The sequence below is a fragment of the Rhipicephalus microplus genome, chromosome 6 (assembly GCF_043290135.1).
Source record: "Rhipicephalus microplus isolate Deutch F79 chromosome 6, USDA_Rmic, whole genome shotgun sequence".
NCBI classification, from domain to species: Eukaryota; Metazoa; Arthropoda; class Arachnida; order Ixodida; family Ixodidae; genus Rhipicephalus; species Rhipicephalus microplus.
In genome coordinates this window covers 13,456,022-13,477,637 of record NC_134705.1, presented here as the reverse complement: position 1 = coordinate 13,477,637, position 21,616 = coordinate 13,456,022, and the positions used below count along the sequence as shown (strand labels likewise).

At 47.5% G+C, this 21,616-nt stretch overlaps 1 protein-coding gene across 11 annotated transcripts in view; it reads right to left on the bottom strand.

The window, feature by feature from the left end:
• The window catches only part of LOC119167714 (uncharacterized), a 537,665-nt gene that overhangs the window by 424,524 nt on the left and 91,525 nt on the right, over positions 1–21,616 (bottom strand). For all 11 annotated transcript variants that reach the window (XM_075865823.1, XM_075865821.1, XM_075865822.1 and 8 more), the window contains exon 5: positions 21,044–21,221. In XM_075865823.1, the coding sequence (XP_075721938.1) occupies positions 21,044–21,221 (178 nt within the window). The remainder of the gene's footprint in view (positions 1–21,043; positions 21,222–21,616) is intronic.

Here is a 21,616-nt window from a genome sequence, read left to right as displayed (position 1 = left end):
TCGTCAAGGATTGTAACGGTGGCTGTCGGTCATCTGTTGATTCTTGATACGGAGACACGCGAGTTGTCGGGCTTCTTCGGCGCATTGAAAGTACTCACTCACATTGAGGTTTTCTTCGTCGGTGACTTTGGGTAACATGGCATCGAACGTCGTTGCCGGGCTCCTTCCGTAGACCAATTTGTATGGAGATATCTGCCTCGTCTCCTGAACCATCGTGTTGTATGCGAAGGTCACGTACGGCAGAATGGTGTCCCTCGTCTTGTGTTCGACATCGACGTACATTGCCAGCATGTCGGCGATCGGCTTGATAAGCCGCTCGATGAGGCCGTCGGTCTGTGGGTGGTACGCTGTCATCCGGCGGTGGTTTGTCTGGCTGTATGCCAAGATCCCTTGAGTTAAGTCGGCAGTAAATGCCATTCCTCTGTCGGTGATAAGGACCTCCGGGGCGCCGTGATGTAGGACGATATTTTCGATGAAGAACTTAGCTACCTCGGATGCACTGCCTTTGGGAAGGGCTTTTGTCTCGGCATAGCGGGTGAGGTAGTCGGTAGCTACCACGAGCCACGTTACATTTCCACGTTTCCAATGCCACGTTCCATTTCTTAAGTTTTGTTATCGTCCCAAAACACTACACAATTCTCAGCGCAAACCGCGCCTGCGGTTTTCAAGAAGCTTCCGGACTGTAGTAGATCATTTCGATAAGATCACGCCTACTCTGAACTGTACAGATTATTCTGGAACCTACGCCACCGCCAGCGATAACGCTAGAAAATTCGGCGGCAAGAGCGGGCCGACGCAAAACTTAAGGCCCTAATAGAATACCTCAAAGGCAGGACCGCCGAAGTCCCGAAGGTATTCAAGCGCGTCGGCATTTATACTCTTACTGTCGAATGTTCTAGCGTTATCGCTGGTGGTGGCGTAGATTCCAGAATAATCTCTACAGTTCGCAGAGTAGGCATGATCTTATTGAAATGATCTACAACAGTCTGGCTTCTCAAAAACTGCAGGCACGGTTTGCGCTGAGAATTGTGTAGTGTTTCCGGACGATAACAAAACTTGGGAAATGGACATGGCAGTATAATAAATTTTGCCTGCGGAAAATGTAGAGATTTTGTCCCAGATTTTGTCATTTTCGCACGAGCATGTATCTTCCGTGGTTACCCTGCCACTGACAAAGCGCAAAGCGGCGGCAATGTACTTGTGGCCCTGGCAACTTAGGGTGTGCACAAGGCCGCGGGCAGGCAGGCCTGCGCCACACGAGCCGGCGTTGTTACCGTTCTTGCTGCCACGGGCGCATGTGCACATGTGCCCTCTGAACCAAAACAAAAACAAAAAAAGAAAACTACTTTAGTGTTGGCAGTACCAAGCTTTTGGCGTCTCGAATGCGGGGCCGCGATGAATATGGAGGGCGCTTTACCGAATAGTTTTCTGCGATATCTGTTTCAATTTTGACGCCGTGCACGTGTGCATGGTTTCAATGCGCCCGTATAATGTGGTCACCGACAACGATCAGTGTTGCTTTTTTTTTAATGCAGATAACTATGTCGTCACTGCAGAGGGGATGCAAGATTAGGCGCTGATAGGAACTCCCCGAGACCACGGTGACAAGAACAGATCTTATTAGGTCGACTGGTCACGCGTTTCCGTTATTGCAAAGGCTACGTCACTCGTACTCGTGGCGCTTAGTCGATTAGATCTGGCAACAACACGACGACGCGTTGAATGCAATGCAATGAATGCACTAGCAACAAATTGTAATGTTATACGACGTAATGCTGGCAGCCAACTCTATTAGATACGATATCGCGGAACTCCTGAACAAAAGGTCGGCGTAAGCAAATACGGCTGCTCCAAAGAAAAGTGCTCTTTTCATACAGTCTCTCCGCGTTGAAAGCACACTGATGCTTGTCGAGATAGCACACGCACCAGTGGTTGCGACTGCGCCCTTAAAATCGAAGTTCACTGACTATTGCCACTCTAGCCACCCCATTTTTACATGCTTGATTGATTTGTAGGGTTTAAGGGGAGACGCGGGTCGAAAAGTCGCGGTTTTCCGGAAAATTTTCGTTTTTTTTTTCCGGCTGTATTGGCATCCTTGGACTATAATCTATTACTTCTGACAATATCGAGCTGAAATTCGCACGAGAAATTATCAAAAAATGCTTCCAAGTGGGCAGCGGTGACGCGAGAAATGCGCGAAAGTCGCGAAAAACGGCGAAGTTCGCGTCGTCCTGTCGCGAAAACGACGCGTTGGCCGCCATTTGCAATCGTGCACGCATGCTGCGAAGGCCGTATCCTTCATAATCCACTAGTAGCCAGTCTCGTGCCTTCACGCAGAATAAAGAAAAAACGAGAAAAACAACGCGTACGTCACGCGTTTTGAATATCGCGGCACACAGCGCGAGACCGCCATTGGACGGCGGTGCGCTCCACGCTCCTCCCCCTCCTATCTCTCCGGCAAAAGAGCGAAGCCTCGGACGTCGCGATCGAGTTTTTCTGCGTTTCTCTGCATTTTTGCGTCATGGCAAGCCCGAAGAAGTGCAGTTCAGATAATCGAAAGTTCAGAACTCGCCACAAGTATCGAGGGAAACGGCGTCGGACGCTTCGCAAAGCGACAGCGAACGACGATGTCGCCCCCGACCAACGCCCCGACTTCGGATAGGCCTAACACGTCACCGAACCCTGCGACAGTGGTTGTGAAATAGCCGCTGCCGTGGAATTCGTCAGTGCATCCCAATGGAAGATTGGATTCTTCGAGAGTGAACGTAGACCGGTAGATGCTGCTACTGCGAACATGCTACTTTGCGAAATCGATGCGCTGACGGCACTTGTGGCGGGTGCGCAATGCCCAACCTGCCGCGAACGGAAGCTCGGCGTGCGAGAGGCAGCTGGAAAGCGCAAAGGACTTTCGGCATTCCTCGAACTGTGCTGTCAAAATTCTGATTGCCCTGAATCTGCACTTTCGTTCACGCACACGTCGAGACGTACTGCTTCGGCCGGGGACTAAGGAACGAGCGCTCGTTTTGACAGCGGCAGCTCGCGTGACAGCTTTGCTGTAAACGTGAAGGCAGTTCTGGCAGCACGCGCTATAGGCGCAGGCCACGACCAACTTTCACGATTTTGTGCGATTCTCGGTCTTCCGAGCCCGATGCATCACAAGACATTCAACGGCATTTGCAAGAAGCTCCATGGTGCGGCGATGACGGCAGTGAGCAAAAACTTGCACCAGGCACGAAACATCACGAAGGACGCAGTCGGCGGCAGAGATGTGCCAGTCATGTTTGATGGCACCTGGCAGAAAAGAGGTCATAAAAGCCACAATGGAGTGGGCACAGTCGTGTCCCTGGACACGGGGCTCTGCCTCGATTTTGAAGTTCTTTCGAACTACTGCCATGCTTGCAGTATACACAGGGACCTTGGGGAGGATGAAGAGATATGGCGAGCTTTTCATCTTCCAGTTTGCCAAAAAACACTGACTGCTCATCCCATGCAATGGAACCTGCGGCAGCTGTCAATATATGGCAGAGGACCTTGTCTTATGAAACTCTACTGCGATTCACCAGCTTCCTAAGTGATGGTGACAGCAAGGCCTACACTGCAGTCTGCGAGGCAAATTTATACTGTGACACCCCCATTGACAAAGAAGAGTGCACGAACCACGTTGCAAAGCGCTTGGGAACTGCCCTACGGAAATTGGCAACGCCACTGCCACGAGGCGAAAAACTGAAAGATGCGACAATAATAAAACTACAAACATATTACAAGATCGCCATCACGAGCAACAAGGACGGTGTCCGAAATATGTACACTGCCATATGGGCATCGTATTTTCATTGCTGCTCCAGTGATGGTGCCAGTAGCCACAACTTTTGCCCCGCGGGACCAAATTCGTGGTGCAAGCACAAGCGTGCGGAAGCACTGGGGGAGCCTGCACCACGCCACACCCCACTGTTGACGAAGGCTCAAGGATTGGCAATTATGCCTATCTACAAGCGCCTTACAGAGGAGAAACTCTTTATTCGGTGCCTTCATGGCAAGACACAGAATGCAGCCGAATCGCTGAACAGCAAGATATGGCTGCTATGTCCAAAAACAAAGTTCGCCTCCAGAACAACTGTGGAGACAGCCACCGCTCTTACTGTACTCTGGTACAACAAAGGCCACAGGGGCTTTGAAGAAGTGCTCGAAGGCATTGGAATTCTCCCCTCACAAGATCTGGCCACACATGGTGACCACTGTGACGTCATGCGCATTAGGAAGATGAACCTGAAGCAAACTGCAGAAGTGAGGGCACACCGTCGCAACACAGCGAAGAGAGGTCGTGTTGAGGACACTGACCGCAAGAGCCGTGAAGGACCAAGCTATGGTGCAGGGGACACTTGCAGTGCATTCAAGGCAAGGTACTTTTCATTGTGCCCCAATTTGATGCAAAAAGAATGATTTCCTAATAAATGCCAACTTTGCGAACTTTCAAACTTGTTTTTCTCATTTTCATTTTTTCTGACAGTTTCACGTTTTCCGGGCAGCCTTTTAGAAACTTATATTTATTGTATAGTAACGAAACTTGGCACACATATTCTTCAACACATGCAGAATGCAAATATCTACTCTAAATTGCAATGCCTACCAGCATTAGTTGTGAAAATATCACCTTATTGTTTCAAGGGAGATTGAAAATAATAAGTCATTCAATACAATTTTTCTTTCTTGGTTCCAATATTTCTGTGACATATCTATATAGATATTTGCACTTTTCAATCTACCAAGAGTCAAGATCAGACACAGTGCTTTTACTGAAAGTTTAGTACATAAAAGACTGCCCGCAAAAAATGTAACTTTTTGCTATTGTTTATGGCATAACTCAATAATTATAGCAGCTACACAAAAAATGATTGCATATTTGAAATCTGCATGAAAAACTATACTAATAACAAACTTTTCAAGTCTCTATTACTAGAAATAAAAAAAACTTTTTCGAGGAGCGTCTCCCCTCAACGTTCCGAAACCACCATTTGATTATGAGAGACGCCGTAGTGGAGGACTCCGGAAATTTTGACCACCTGGGGTTCTTTAACGTGCACCCAAATCTGAGTACACGGGCCTACAACATTTCCGCCTCCATCGGAAATGCAGCCGCCGCAGCCGGGAATCGAACCCGCGACCTGCGGGTCAGCAGCCGAGTACCTTAGCCACTAGACCACCGCGGCGGGGCCCGTTTTTACATGCTTGTTAATACGGGTGGTTTCATTCCTGTTTGCGCATTTGCCGGCAGTTTTAACACATACTCCAGAGGATAAAGATAGGCCGGTTGATATCTCTGCTTCAGCAGCGCTCGTGCGCTTTTACCAGCACGTAAAAGTTGCGATACATGGGGGCATGCTATCAATTTGGACTGGTTATGGAACATGGCTGCAACAGCAAAACCCCACTGAGAGTGTTTATACGATTGCTATTGCTGTAATAGCACAGTTTTTTACCACTAAATAAGTGCTTCGGGTTAGCTCCGCCTTCTATTTTCCCTTTGTTTATTTCTGTTTTTCTAATTTCCGTACTGAGCCTGCATATAATATCCTCTTTAAGGCAGTTTTCTCCTGGCATTCGTCAATTTCATTACATCCAGGATCAACTGTACATACCAATTGTAGCGTTACTGCGACCTCTCTACTTGTACCATTAATTGAGCTTCATTTACTATCGATTCTGACACAACATACATTCGTATATAATTGACTAAAATGTGCAGCGAGGTGTTGCTGCGGACTCTCCTGCCACAGGTATAGTAAACTTTATAATTTCCGACCACGGAGTTAAATAAGAGAGGAATGAACTGGAACAAACACATTTCACAACTTCGCATCATGCATTGCAATTCGTATGCCAGGTGCCGCTACGAATGGAGTAAAGCGGCGGAGGAAAGGTGCTGCCCTCGAACAAAGCGGCAGGCGGGGGCTCCGTCCGTCGTTGCTTAGCAACAGCACGGACTGACGCTTGGCCGCGTTCATGGGTCTGCTCACCTATCCGTTTCGTCGTCTGCTCCGTGCAAGCCTTACGTCTGCTGCCAATTCTTTCTTGTGAAGAGCGTTACTATTGCAGTTTGTTGATCGACATCACGAGAAGAAATAACCCAATGTATCGTTTTACATCTTTTATTCGAAACAGGCCAAATACCTGCCATCTTTAATGTGGACCACACAGAATTATAAAATGTTGCTACAACATACATAAACATAATATTTACTTAAACTTTACATGAGGTAGCAATGCAAAAAGTGAGCTTCGATCTGGGCACAGAGTCTTTGTGTCTTCGTGGTCTCTGTTGTTCTTTATAGCAGCAGAGCTACTCGCGCCGCTTTCTGAAGCACATTGTTCATCAGAAGGCCCAGTCAAGCTGTGTTCTTTTCTTAGATCCTTGCCAGGCGACCAAATGAAGGAGTCCTCTCGTAGGCAAGGCTGAGAATTTTGATTATCTAGGCAAAGAAACGAGGCTTACTTTGTATGCAGTTGTAAACAAATTGAGGTCCTCTTGCTCTTCGTCTCTACGAGAAAGTTCCCACGAGGCTCACAGCGTTCTCAATGGCATAAATTATTTTTTTACGATCCGTTTAGGGGCCCGTATTGCAATCGAGTCCCAGATTTAGAAGCGCAGTCTCGGTGACATTTGGCTTGTACAAAGAAAGGTTATGCACAGTGCATTTACCTGGCGCACGCACACCCGTCACATGTTGCTGTTGTTTCTTTCCGTGGGATTGTTCACAACGACGGCGCTGAAGCATGGCGTTGAAATTCGTGTGTAGCTGTATGCTCGCGAATTCGTGCAGGCACTCGAATTCAATGCGGTGCTGGGCAAAAAAAGGCATCATTTCCAAGCTCCGTATCCAGTTTTTGCAATCTTAAATTCTTGCTTCCAGTAACTGTCACTCCGCCTTCAAAATAACGCTGATGCCAAACTTTGTGGGTACAAGATGAGAGCGAGGGATCATACCTTGAGCTTTGCAAGCCAGGTTGAACTTCAAGTGGCACTTGAAGGAAGCCACCTTGCAGGTGAGCGCGACCATTACGCCGAATTTCCTGGATCTGTAAGTGGCCATATGCCTTGCAAAGTTTTTTTATAGTCAAGAGTCCGACGGAATTCGTCTGGCCGGTGACAAACATGTACCAAAACAAGTACCAAAAACGTCGACCAAGGTAAAATACACAAAAATTAAAAAGAGGTTTCGGCTCCCCACACGGGAACCTTGTTCACAGTGACCACAAATAGCGTAGTGCGGTCTTGTTATGCAAGTTTTATCACGTGATCACGTTTCACCGCGTGCAGCAAGTTTTTTGCGTGTGCGGCAAGTGAGCGGACCTCCTAAATGATGATGAGCTAGCATCCGTGAAGATAGTCCACTGTAGTGTTATTTCACTTATATAAAGATGAATGAATGTATATGTTATGTGGGGGTGCTGACACCCCCCCCCCCCCCCTGTAAAGTTGTCTGCGCCGCGTGGCGCACGTGTCTCGCCCCAGGGCGTTATTTCGGTGGTGACCACCACCGGGCGATAGATGGCGTTGTGTTCGCTCTGAGTACCACTGTTGGTAGAGTGGCAGCGCCGGTGGTGGCCCCTGGCGGAAGGCAGGCCTTGGCGGTGGGCGAGCGTTGAGCGAGCCTCTTCTGCGCGTGGCGGCTGCCGCGAACGGTTGTCTGTAGCGCGGGTCCCCGGTGCTCGGCACCGCGGGCTTCGCGCCGGGGTCCCACGTGGAAAGTCAGGCGTTGGCGACGCCGTCTTGGGTATGTGCTAGTGTGTTGAGTGTGTTAGTGTGGGTTTATCATGTTATTGTGTGTTTAGTGTGTCCCTGCGTTATGTTGTTTGTATGGTAGCGTGTTAGTTGAAATTGGTGTATCATTCGGCGGACGATATCGTCGTCTAAATTAGTTAATAAATGTATGTATGTGGGTGCGTTGTACCGACCGTGTCCACTGTGTCCGTTCACTCCAAGAGCGTGGCGTGGCGATGCGCGCGTTCGCCGCGCCGAGACTCCCACACTGGCTGCCCAACGTGGGGCTCTTGGAGTATCGGACGACAGTTTTTGCGGTTCGGAAGAAGCTTTTGTTAGAGTGGGCGTAGAGTAGGCTTAGGGAGACTTTGCTAGCGTCGGCGGTGTGCTTTCTTGAGAAGCGAGGATATTGGTTTTGGGATGTGTTTTGAACTTGTTGGCACTCGAGTTTTTATTTTTTTTTTCTGCTCGCAAGTGGGTGTTTTTGTTAGTTTTCAAAAACGTGTTTGGATTAGGACGAGAGCCATGCGGTCTGCATCCTGGGGTGAGCAAGGCCTAGAGCACGTGGTTTGTAGGCCAGGCCCGAAGCGAGTGAGTACGGAAGCCTCGTGGGTGGCCCGATTTTCTGTGAATAGCTTCTTCTATCTCTTTGGGCTCAGGGAGCCGGGCGTCGTTGCTGACTTGTATTGCGGCTCGACGCCGAGGCGTCGTGACACCGCCCGGGGCGGTGGACGCCGATCGCTCGGTAAGCTGCTGTGTGCGGCGAGCGATAGGGCCACCTCACAGAGTGGACGTCTCCTCGCGGCTGCCTCTTCTGCGCCTAGGCTGGGTGCTGGGTGGATGCCGGTTGTTGCCGAGCGACTCATTAGGCCTAAGGCTCTGCGCAGCCGCCTGTCGCACGTGGCACAACTAGGTGGATCGTAGCGTTGAGGTGTTGCGCTCTGCTTCCCTCACTTTTTTTTTCTTGTGAGCACGAGTTAGGAAAAGTGATTTTTCTTTTTATTTTGATGGGCGTCTCGGCCGCCACCGATGTATTAGCTAGCAGTACTAACCACCGTACCACGTGGCCGAAAAGCCTGAAGCTCCCTCCCCTGGGCCGCGCTCCTTTGTTTCTTTCGAGTTTTGTTTTTTGTTGATGTATTCAGCGGGAGGGATGTCATCCACGGCCGGCTGTCCTGCGCATCGTCAGCGTCGCTGGCCAGGAATGCGGTCGTGAGTTCGGGCGATGAAGATGCCTGGGACCTGCGCAACTGCCTGCAGTCCGGCGCCCTCGTGAGTGCTGGTCGCAACTGGAAGACGTGTCGGCGCTAGCGACGGATCGTCGCGCCGACTGCAACGTTGCTGTTGCGGGGCCGGTACCGAGGTGAAGTCTAGCCGGAGAGTGCAGCAGGGTCGACCAGCGGCGGTGTCGTGGTGCAAGGACATTATGGTCGTGCGATATCATTTTTTGTTAAAGCTTGTGTAGCTAATTTCTGATTTCGGGATATGGTTTGATTTAAGGTTGGGGGAATGTGGGGGTGCTGACACCCCCCCCCCCCTGTAAAGTTGTCTGCGCCGCGTGGCGCACGTGTCTCGCCCCAGGGCGTTATTTCGGTGGTGACCACCACCGGGCGATAGATGGCGTTGTGTTCGCTCTGAGTACCACTGTTGGTAGAGTGGCAGCGCCGGTGGTGGCCCCTGGCGGAAGGCAGGCCTTGGCGGTGGGCGAGCGTTGAGCGAGCCTCTTCTGCGCGTGGCGGCTGCCGCGAACGGTTGTCTGTAGCGCGGGTCCCCGGTGCTCGGCACCGCGGGCTTCGCGCCGGGGTCCCACGTGGAAAGTCAGGCGTTGGCGACGCCGTCTTGGGTATGTGCTAGTGTGTTGAGTGTGTTAGTGTGGGTTTATCATGTTATTGTGTGTTTAGTGTGTCCCTGCGTTATGTTGTTTGTATGGTAGCGTGTTAGTTGAAATTGGTGTATCATTCGGCGGACGATATCGTCGTCTAAATTAGTTAATAAATGTATGTATGTGGGTGCGTTGTACCGACCGTGTCCACTGTGTCCGTTCACTCCAAGAGCGTGGCGTGGCGATGCGCGCGTTCGCCGCGCCGAGACTCCCACAGTTAATGATGTTAATAGTGTTTAGCCCGGATCACTCTGCAAGTACTAAACAGCAAAAAAAAAAACCTCTATACGGATGTTGAGCTACAGCTCCACTATGAGCCCTGTGAGGCTCACCAAACAGTTTCAAAGCATTCAGCATAATGTCATTTCAGATAAATAAATATATAGGAGGTACCACTTCATTGACGTCATCTACGAGGAAAGCTAGCGGCAGGTTCGCCGTGTTGCAGGTTCACCGAACGCAAGCGCAGAAATTTGTATGCAGCACACGCTTGTTCTTATTTTTTCTTTCTTTAAGGGAGGACATGGGTCTTTAAAATTTTTTTTCTGTTTTTGGCTCAATCTTGACCAAACCTCACCATCTTGGACAGTTTTTCATGCTGATTTCAAATATGTAATTGTTTCTGAAATAGCTTCAGTGGATAAAAAGATATTAACATTTGTAATTTAATTAATTATGCACTTCATTGGGGGCTTTTTGGCAACTTAATCAAGCCAGATCCAAAAAATAAATGCATAGCCCCAATGCTGAGGGCTTTCTGTATGGGGTGATGCTATTTTTATTAATTTTTAGGCATTATATAGATAAGAAAACAGACCAGCACTTACAATGGATATTCTGTTCAATTTTCGCTCATTACTATCCATATTTGTAATTAACAGTATGCCTCTAGAGTAATGAAAATAGCATCACTTCATAGGTAATGTTATTACAAATAAAATGATATCAAGTTTGTCATTCTCAATCAACAGTAACATATAAGAAAAACCCCTAAGGTTTAGTGTGGTGCACAAAAACATCGAACTGAGAAAAACGCATTTAAAGTTTCTAATAACTGTAACTTTTGCTAAAGTGAAGCTAAAGCAATAAAAATGGCACAGTTGTATAGCTCTACATTATGCGAGTATGGCTGTACCAAATGTGTCAATGCACCTTCCCAAAATATTTGCCACAGCTCATTTAAAAACTGTGTACTGGCCGTTGAATCAGCATAAGGAACCCAGTCTACAACTTTGTGGCTGTTCTAGTGCACTGAAAACCAAAGGAAGACACATGTTATATATAAAAACATCGCCCTTTTATACATAAAACACTATTTCAAGTAAAACACACATTTTTGTCCCAGACATCCTTACAATTCTACAGCATGCCAGGGCTGTATGCAGTGTCTCTTGCAGGCTTATGTCGCTTTGCAAGTGTTGCCTTTGTTGAACTGCTCTGCAGGTGCTCCCTCCGCGATTTGTGAAGCCTGGTTTTATCCTTTTCAAGGCTACGACGCATGAAGAGATTTCCTGCACTGTAGCCTAGCTTCTCAGCAATTGCTTCATTGCTCTTCGTGGCCCCTGATTAAAGCGGCTGATGGCTTCAGCCACTGCTCTTTCTACGCTGCGCAGTGAGACATGGGTGGTCTTGGGGACTTGTTGCCAAATTGTAGCGTGTAAGCTCTCACTAAGATTCTGGGTGATCCCATCGCTGCACCTTTCCAACAATGCTTTGTCGCTAAGCCTCATAAACACAGGCTCTAGTGCCTCACAGACGAAATCGGGCAGGCTGTTCTTGTGCGGTGGAGGCACCTCACTATTGGCTATGGCCCTGTTGAACTTGCACCATGAATCTGTTTCCTCAGGGCAGAGGTCATGTTTGGGTGCCTCATCTGTTGATGACATGTGCCTTAGTGTGGCCAGCACAGCCTTTTTCATGCCTGGCACATCACTCTTGTGGCTCCTCAAGGCATAGCCATAGTAAGAGGTAATTTTCTTTATTTTGTCTTGAGTGAGCCTACCTTTTCCGCCAAGTGACCCACCTTGAGCTTTTTTTCTTTTCGATGAGCGTTCGTAAGGCAGCCCCCATTCGTTTGTGCACATGGTTGATGCAGTCTTTTTTTTTTTTTTTTCAACTTTTGTGTATCCGTAAACTTCATCTTCAGTGAGGGCATGAAAGGTTCGGCTATCACCATCTGAAAGCATTGTTGTGTACCGAAGCTTATGCTTTTCTAAGGAGCGTCGGAAGAGGCGTAGGGCTGCTTCTACTTCCATCTGGCCAGCCTTGCAGTCAACATTTTTCTGGTACACAGGGGCGTGCTGGACGAGCCAAGCAGCGTGTCCCTCCTCATCTTCCTTTGGTCCAGTGGCGCAGCCCAGGCAAAAGTTTGAAAGTACAACGTGATCAATAACTAAACCAGTGTACATTTCAATTATACAACCAACACAGATATGGGAGCTGTGTCCACGGGTAAGCCACGTGCCATGATAAATGACGTCGACGTTGCCCGGTGGATTGCCAAACTCCGCATAGAGTTCTTTGACGCGGGCAACGCTAGTGGATTCGCATTCGGCAGCAGTCGCACCGCAGGCTTCCCGCATGATTTTCATGTGGCTTTGATATGTTTTCTGGTGAAGCCCTCGATGCGAAATATTCATCGCGGCAAAAAAGTCTGTCAGAGCTGTTGCCCCTTTGCCGATAGTATTCATCGCTTTCATGGCACGCAAATTCACTTCAAAAGGCCTTACTTTGGCCTGGCTATTTTCGGCAACTCTCGGTGAAGAAAACCGTTCTTCGCGAAAGTCGCAACTGCTGCATGCGAGCACGAGTTTTGAGCACAGCCCATAGTCTCTTTTTCCCTTGGAGAAAGTCATACTTTTTGAGCCGCACTCGGGGCAGGGGAGAAGTCCAAATAGCGAGTCTATCGCTTCTATATCAACAATAGCAAATTGCGTGCCGTTTTCTTTGTGATCGCCCTCCAGCTGAACGTCCAGCAGCTCAAACTTTTGTGCTGTCGCGCACTGCGATGCCAGGGACTCTTTTGATTTCGCCGCACGTATGGAGCACTCGGTGAACTCGTCCGCAGAGTAAAACGTCGTGTCGACACGACCTTGAATGGTTCCAGTAGTGCCGGATGACGATCCGCTGACGTGATGATCCGACGAAGTGCTGCAGCTGGGCCGAATAGAGTGCACCGCTTCGGCAGGCATTCGCGCCAGCGAATCGTCGTCTGAATGTGCTGCCTCGGCAATAACAGGCACTTGCGCCAGCGAGTCGTCGTCTGAATGTGCTGCCTCCGCAATAACAGGCATTTCCGACAGCCCGTTGTCGTCAGAATGCGCTGCCTCGGCCATCTCCGGCGTTCTCGGCGGCGCGCAGGCCGCTCCCTTCTGCCGCGCATTCCACGCTCGCTTTCGTTTCCTGCCGAAAGCTTGACGAGTGTTCTTCTTTAGGCGAGCTTCCCAAGCCATGCCGGCGAAATGCAGAAAGACGTATACGCCGGCGACGTCGGTACACGAGCGGGTAGCAGACGAGATAACATGCTCGAGAGCAGGCGCCGACGAAGCAAAACCAATCAAAAAAAAAGAGCGAGCAACCGTGGCCGCGCCGCCGCGCCAGCCAATGGTAAGCGCGAGACGGGGGGGCTCGCCGGCGCGCGCGCGCTTTAGCCAATCAGCGGTCCGGCAGACGGCTTCGCAAAACGGGGGAGGGTAGTCGTTGTGTTGAAGCTACGCCATTTTGAGAGCCCGCAAAACGCGCACAAAGGAACCAGCTTCAAAACAAGCCCAAGATGGCGCCGATCTGCCGGCTGCTTCGCTGGCGGCGCGCGCGGGAAGTTCGAACAAATTTTCTGTTTTGCGGGTTGTTTTGCGACTCCCGTGATGGTTTGAAAATAGGTTTTAACCTATTTTTTATCGAATTTAGCGTTAATAATTTGAGGAGAGGATGTTAATAATTTGAGGAGAGGATGTTTGAGGATGTTAATATCTTTTTATCCACTGAAGCTATTTCAGAAACAATTACACATTTGAAATCAGCATGAAAAACTGTCCAAGATGGTGAGGTTTGGTCAAGATTGAGCCAAAAACAGAAAAAAAATTTTAAAGACCCATGTCCACCCTTAACCGCGATCGAGATGCCTGGAGACTCTTGTCTGAAACCAGTCACAGTAACTAGACGCTATGAAGCAATTTTAGAACACCAGAGAGCCCTGAGGAGGATATACCCCCCTACAAGACCTCAGCAGAGAGCAGGCGGTTGCCTGGAGACAGCTGCAGACTAATACGTACCCCAATCTCAGTCTTCTGAGTAAAATCTATTCAGTAATATATGCGAACAAATGCCCGCTATACAGAGAACACCCCAAACTTTGCCATGTGACATGGGCCTGCCAACACACACAGGTATTGCAAAGAAACTGTACGCCAACACTGGAGCAGTGGGAGGCTGCGCTGTCCTGCTCTAAGCCTGAATAACAGCTCAAGCTGATCGACAGAGCTTGCAAGATGGCAAAGGCCACAGGGGCCCTGGAATCAGAGCTCCATCTTCACTGGAAAAAATATTTGTAATAAAGTTTTGCAGTAATTCATTGAGCCTCATACCCCACGGCTTTTCCAGAACCCTTCGACAGCTTGTTATGGTGGGGTTCTGATAATGCTTTCCACATTGGAAAGCATTATCAAGACCAGCGTTTACCCTTAAGTTTAGTGTGGAAGGGAAAGGTAGGAAGTAATCAGAAACGCGTTAGGCATAGTGCTAGAGAGGCTGGAAAGCAATGAGAGCACAAATTGAACCTTTGCAGCATGTCTGTTTGCGTTTTTTTTTTTGACCCGGCAGTGGCCGCGAGAAGAAAGCATGACTGATCCTAAGTGACGACTTTGGTCAGTTAATTTCCTCTTCAGCGTGTGCTGGACCTTATTTCTTTGTACTCACTCATGCTACTTCCAGGAGTGAGATGGCTGAGACGGAGTTGGAAGCAGTTTTCAGAGCAGCAAAATTTCAATTTTGGAGCAGGAGAACTGTGTCGGAGGAGGTAGCGGCATTTAATATGTCCTCCTGGGAGCTCGAAAATACAACTTTTTAGCAACATGGGGGCGCCAGTGCATATTTTAACTGGCTTATAACACTGAAACAGATTTTGAAGGAAGTTTTTAAACAGATTATCACGAGGTGTGAACTGCCCCACCTATTTACACAACACGTGACCTATATAGCTCCCATAACAAACATGAGAAATAATAAAAAAAAAAGGTTTTGTTGAAAACTAGGTTGCCTGGAAACAACTAAAAAGAAAAACGCATCACACTCAAAAAGAAATTCAAAAATTGTGATTGCCCAAGAATCTTTTTTATCTTACGGTGGTACTTCGCTTAAACAAAAGTCTCACATAATAGCGTCAAGAGCTTTTAACAGACAAAAAAGTGTGCTGCACCACTGTTCGTAACAACCTCGTGTGAGAACCCCTTCAAGAGTGCAGTGCAGAAGCCAAGGAACCACACTGCACCGACTATCTCATAAATCGCGGGCGTATGGCACTAAGTGGTAACCTAATGGTATTGATAACGGCTCTCCACTAACAACGATGCGTTATGAATACGGCACATGCTTGACTGTTCTATTTTTTCTAATATTGTAAGTCATCACCGTCAATGTAGAACTCCCGATAATGCATCGACTTGCGATTGCTGCCCGCTCTGCAACTCACGCAAAGCGCTCGCACTGTGCATCTGGTCAGAAGTTCGTGTCTACGAAAAACGAATCATGCTATGTACAGCGGCCTGTTTTATTGCAAGGAAAAAATAAAAGAAAGAATAGATAGCTTCGTCACGTGGGCAAAGCAATGAATGCTATAGCAATAACTTGGAATGTACCACTGAGAACGACTAGCAGAACGAAACATGCAGCGCGCTGCTCACACACATATCATGCACAAAAACAACACATAGGACAAGAGCTAACTAACAACATTTGCAACTTTATGTGTAACACATTGTTTAAACAAAAACGACGCACGAAACGTAATCACAGGTACAGATATAAGTGCGAATTAACAAGTGTTCCAGTTGTCACTTCGCTGTGTTTGAAAAGCGCGCGCGCTCTTTTCGCAAACAGGGCCTGCCCAGCAAGCAAAGTTCACCTTGGTGGCCCAGGCAATGAACGCAATCACTCCAGTGAAAAGCCGAGACACACAATTCTTCCCACCGAAGGATAAGCGCGAGCGCAAGCACCTAACTACCCCCCCCCCCCCCAGCATGGGGCTGAGTACACAAGGGAGCGTGGGAGATAAGTGCAGGCGGCTTTTTTTCTTTCTTGAGTTTTCCTATATATAGATACATATACATATACAGTTCATGATGGCAGTGTTGGCAATGGTAAAAACCAGCAGAGACTGTCCATATAATTGCTATCGCAATAAAAACGAAGTCACACTGCGGAACGGCCACCAACCCAAACACCGATCGAACATGAACCTAAGCTGCCTAAGCATAAAACTTGTGTAGCCCTGAGCTGCCACGCAGTGACGCCTCTTCAAGTACTTGTTGCGAGTATCAATTACAACACGAAGCAGTGGCAAATCTCCATTTACAAAAACTGTGTGCCACGCCATCACAGAGGTGCACGTCAATATCGCTTAAAATGGTTTAAATGCACGTTCTGCGACCACGACTTCGCAAATAACAAAGTATTTTTCTCTACCTGTGGACACCGATGTGCGGATTTAGTGTGCGATGGCTTTTTTTAAATGCAATGAAAACTCGCTTGTCTAAATAAATTAGTAGCTAATGGGCATAAACCGGGAATGGGTTGCACGCATTCTGTCACTCATCATGAAACCGATTTTGAAAACCCATGTGCACGCACCAGAGCATCCAGGAGACGTGCTGCATGAAGAGAAATGACTCCATGTTTACAATTACTCGCTCACGGCAAACGCGCACGCTTAGGAGACCGCATGCAGCAGCGCCGACATGAGAACCACAGCGACCAAAGGAACGCACTACGCCACTCTGCTCTGTGGTTTTCACTAGGTGACAGTGGCACCAGAACACAAAGCCTAGCTAGTAGTGGCAGCACGCTCAATGCGCGACAGAACATTTTCGCCGGGTCACACGTATTTACAACAGTTTAGAGGAGATTATGGTGGTTCCATGCATGGGAGCTTCTGACACCAGAAATGTGCAAAGTAAAAAAAAACACAATTAGGTGCGTCTTACTAGTAAACTTCGTCTTCTTTCCCCCCTAAAACTGAGGTTGCCATCCGAAATTCTAGATTTCAAGGCTGTTTTAGAGCAGGTCGGTGTAATTTTCGCTATCTTTATGCTTTTAGAGAAGCTTCGCACAAGGAAACGGAAATGTATCAAAAGTGCCCAACATTCGCAGCTACCTTGCATGGGTGCGGTGCTGTCATTCTGTGAGGTGAGAGAAAATTTCATTTGTCACTGCAGTGTGCGCACCTTTTTAAATACGCATTTTGTTTTTGTTGGGTTTCTAACATGATAATTACTATTGTGCACAATGACCGGTCATTTCCAAGACAGTGGCCTATCAGTAGCACGAAATCATTTTTCCTTCGCCTCATCCAAGCCGCACAAAAAGTCCAACAGCTTCCGTGGTGCATGTAAAGCCCTCAACGATGCTTTGGTCCCAAATGGCGCCCAGTTCGATGTTGGCTGTGCCCACCAGGAAAATCAAAAACCTGCAAAGGACCGACCCCACGCAAGCGTTGCAGCATTTCAGCATGCGGCTTTCTGACGTGGCACGTGCCACACCCTCTTTCTTGTTCCCATAGGGAGAGGGTGCTGTGTCTTGTATAACACCGTGGCCGCGTTAAAAATTTACACGCTGAGGGACTTCAATGCGTATGTGTGGTAAGGCCCTAAAGGGGTTGCGCCACAATATTTGTGGCTTGCATGTTCAATGCTGCAGGCATTTCTTAGGGCTCCACACGATAGACGCACCAAGATTCAGTTATTCTCTCTAAATAATTTATTATCGCCTTATTTGTGTGGTTAATATTTTTGTTTTGGTTTGTGGGCTCGTTTGGCAGGGACCCTTTCATGAGGTCGTGGCAGGGACGTAGCAGTGTAAGGTGACTTAGTCATGTGATCACACAAAGCTTTGACAAGCGTCATGCTGAGCATCCTCTGCTCTTGAACACATGTGCCACACAAGCACCAGCAAAACAAACGCAGCAACCGCGATGCTTTGCCAGTACGTACGTGGCAGAAGTCTGGAAGTCACTCGCCTCACTACAGATCTGTAGTGACGTCACTACAACTTTCGTGGCCCTTCCTACAGCGCTATTCTAAAAGTTTTCAGAGTCCAACCATACGTGTGGAGTGTCCTTGTATTAAGAGGAAATAACATAACCCTTGCTATAGCCTTGAAATTTGATAGCACCACCCCATAAAAGCGTTGGCTTATGCACAGATGACACTTTTTGGCAGCATGTTCCTTAAACACCAAGAAGTAACTATTCTACATTCATCCTACGCATACATGTGTGTTCTTTTCTAGCAACCTCCTTGGCGCTAATCCCGTGCGTGTACTTTTCAGGCATTCATTGTTCTTGAGTGGTGCACTGCATGTATTCAATGGCTTGCCCTTTTTTGGCTGATATTATAATTTCTTGCTATCACATTCACTGCTTTGTCCTCCCCACAAAACACATCCATTTTTGCAAAACAGGACCATGTGCGCCCGCGCGGCATCACTGCCTCGGAAATAGGGAGTTTGACACGTTGACACACCGATCTACCACATTTAGGTGGTGAGAATGTTGATATGAGAATGCGCTGCTCAGGAAAGTCAAAGATTTTCAAGGCCGAAAAAAAAAAAATTCCAGGACTTTCAAGGGCCTTGAAAATGCATTTTTCAAATTAAAGAGCTTTCAAGGATTTCAAGAACCTGTACACACACTGTGCGATGTGCATGGCTGTGCTACCCGATGTATCAAAATACGACATGCTCGATCGAGAACACAGATTTGTCTTGTGGTGGTTTACGTCACACGGTCCGAAGCGCTAATAAACAAACCCTTCTCATCGGCGAGTCAACAAATGACAGTCTTTGACGCGCATGTGCAGTGCACGATTATAATCTGACGACTGCCCTTCTGCTTGCAGCTGCATTAACTAAGGCGTAATTGCATCCTGAATTATCGTCGACCAATGAACACAGAATCAGTGCGAAAACGAAACCCAGTAGCCCGATTATTTACAGCCATGACCTCGTGATGCGCAAAAAGCAGCCGATCCTATCCCAAAGGCGTATCCCGGAACGAGCGTGCGACCAATGAGACATACTGAAGGAACATGGCACAAGCAGCCAATCAGAGGCCTCGAAATGAATTTCAAACATCTGCTTTTAGGGGCGAAGCTCCTTAGGGCGTGGGCTGTGCGTCCCCTGTAGCCTGTATGTAGCCACCTCTAGTTTAGTTCTTGCAGTGTTCACTAGATGGCGGTACCGTCTCCTGTATGTAGCCACCTCTCGTTTAGTTCTTGTAGTGTTTACTAGATGGTGGTACTTGTAGCTGGTGATAAAAAGATGCAAGATGTTATAAACTAGAAAGCAGTACTTGTAGTAGATAAAAGACGTGAGATCTTATAAAATAGGAATGATGTCACATATGGCGCGTGTCATTGGTAGAAGGCAATCGTTCAATTTAGTGCGGCGACGTACGCTAGGGGGAGCGTTGTAATAAAATCCGTTCGCTGTTGGCGCGCGCTCGGAGTCGCCGGATGGACAATGCTGCACAGTGGCGAGCGCGTAAGGCGGCGGCAGCGCGCGCTCGCAAACGAAATCCCGATGTGCGAGCCCGCGAGATAGAAACACGCTGTGAAGCTCCGCGACGCCACCGCCTAGATCCTGCCGTACGAGAGCGGGAGGCCAAAGCGGCATGGCATACGCACACAGCGGTTCTCACGCCTTTAAATAATGATCTTCTGGGTAATTTAGACAGAAGACTCACGGTTTACCATTGATTCTCTTCAGAGCTTCGCCCACTCATCATAATTCACCCCGTGGATATGCTGTGATTTTTTTTGAACACAAAATGCTCTTTACGAAATACTTTTACGCATAGGTGTATGAAAGGTTCCCCTTCAGTGGGAGGGGGAGGGGGGGGACAAGGTTTATCTCAGCACCCCCTCGTTATTATGTTAATATTTAGGGCAGGTTATGCCCCCCTCTTCCTATCAAAACGTCCCCTCCCGATTAATTCATTGCATGGGGGCTGACTTTAAGCACCCCACTTATGTGACTAGGGTGGGTGCAGCAACCCCTTTTGTGCACGCACCTATGTTTTTACAATGTGCCCAAAATGGTGATGGCTTCTGTGCCATTGCGAATCTATACATCATCAAAAAATATACCTTTTGTTGTTTTGTTTTTCTAGTTTCGCAATAATTTTCACCACCTCGACAGGCATAAATAACTTTTACAGCCCTATTACGCAGTTTTAAGTGAACATATTTTGGAATTAGAAAAAGAGCTACAGAAACTGACAATTTGATTTGCAAAAAAATCTAACTTTTTATGCCACATTAAAAAAACATATATGACTAGTAATTTTCTCTGGTTATAACAGACCCATTCAGTGTTTCCATAAAGAGCCTGTTGTAACAGTGCTTGGATTTTACATACTCTTTTTACAACAGACCGAATTCTCTTGATTGATTGATATGTGAGGTTTAACGTCCCAAAACCACAGTATGATTGATTGATTGATTAATATGTGGGGTTTAACGTCCCAAAACCACCATATGATTATGAGAGATGCCGTAATGGAGGGCTCCGGAAATTTCGACCACCTGGGGTTCTTTAACGTGTGCCCAAATCTGAGCACACGGGCCTACAACATTTCCACCTCCATCGAAAATGCAGCCGCCACAACCAGGATTCGATCCCGCGACCTGCAAGTCAGCAGCCGAGTACCTTAGCCACTAGACCACTGCAGCAGGGTCAAAGTCAAGATCACTATGGAGGTCTGTTGTAATGAGGTTATACTGTATGTCCGAAAATTTGCTATAAACATATATTTGTAGCACTGTGTCTATGACAGAGCTATTTTCACCAGTTAGTCATTATATCCGGGTTTGAGTGCAGTCACTTTGCAAAGAACCACTGTCTATTCAAAATTGCATCATCATTCCAAGTGATAGTTTTGTCTGAAGTTTTTAGTAGTGCTAATATTTTATAATTGCAGTATTAGAACTTGATGTTGACCATAATTCAGCTACTTGACAAAAGCCAATCTTTTGGAACAGGTTGGTGTAGCTCTAGGGTTTGCCACAAAGTGGCACAGACTAGCTCACTGCAAAACTAATACAACTACCAGCCATGACGCTTTGTACAGACAAGCCACATGCAGCATTTTGTATAGGTTGCGCCCATCCAGAGTTTTCAAGGCAAGTACTGACCACTTGCAGGGGTAGAGAAGTCCTGGCCCTTGGACCTGCGGCTGCGCGGAGGCTTCTCGCGCAGTGGGGAGCCTTTGGCAGCCGCAGCTGTCGAGTTGGGTGGCGACGGTGGTGCTTCTGCTGTCATCTCCACCTTTTGCTGCTGCTGCTCCTGCAGGTGCTTCAGCTCAATTTCATCCTGAAAGGCGGTTGCAATGCACGCATGAGAATTTTTTTTTTTCAAATCAAATCAAATCAAGTTTTATTATTTCATAATAACATTGACAAAAAAAGAATATACAGAAGGAGGTCCTGTAGTATACATTAAAATAGGACCTCCTATGAAATGTAAACATAAGTATTTGATTGGCATCAGCAGTGCAAAAATAAAAAAATACAAGGTTAAAAAAATGCAGATGCAAATAAATAACGATGCTCTCATCGACTATATACGAATAGAAATATAAACTGTAAAATATATTTATATATATCTATATGGATAGTATGACATGCAAAGCAAAAAAAAATAAGAGATTGAAAAGAGAATGACATAGCGAGGGAGAAACCGGTTAAGCAGAAAAGTGAGTGTCGCAT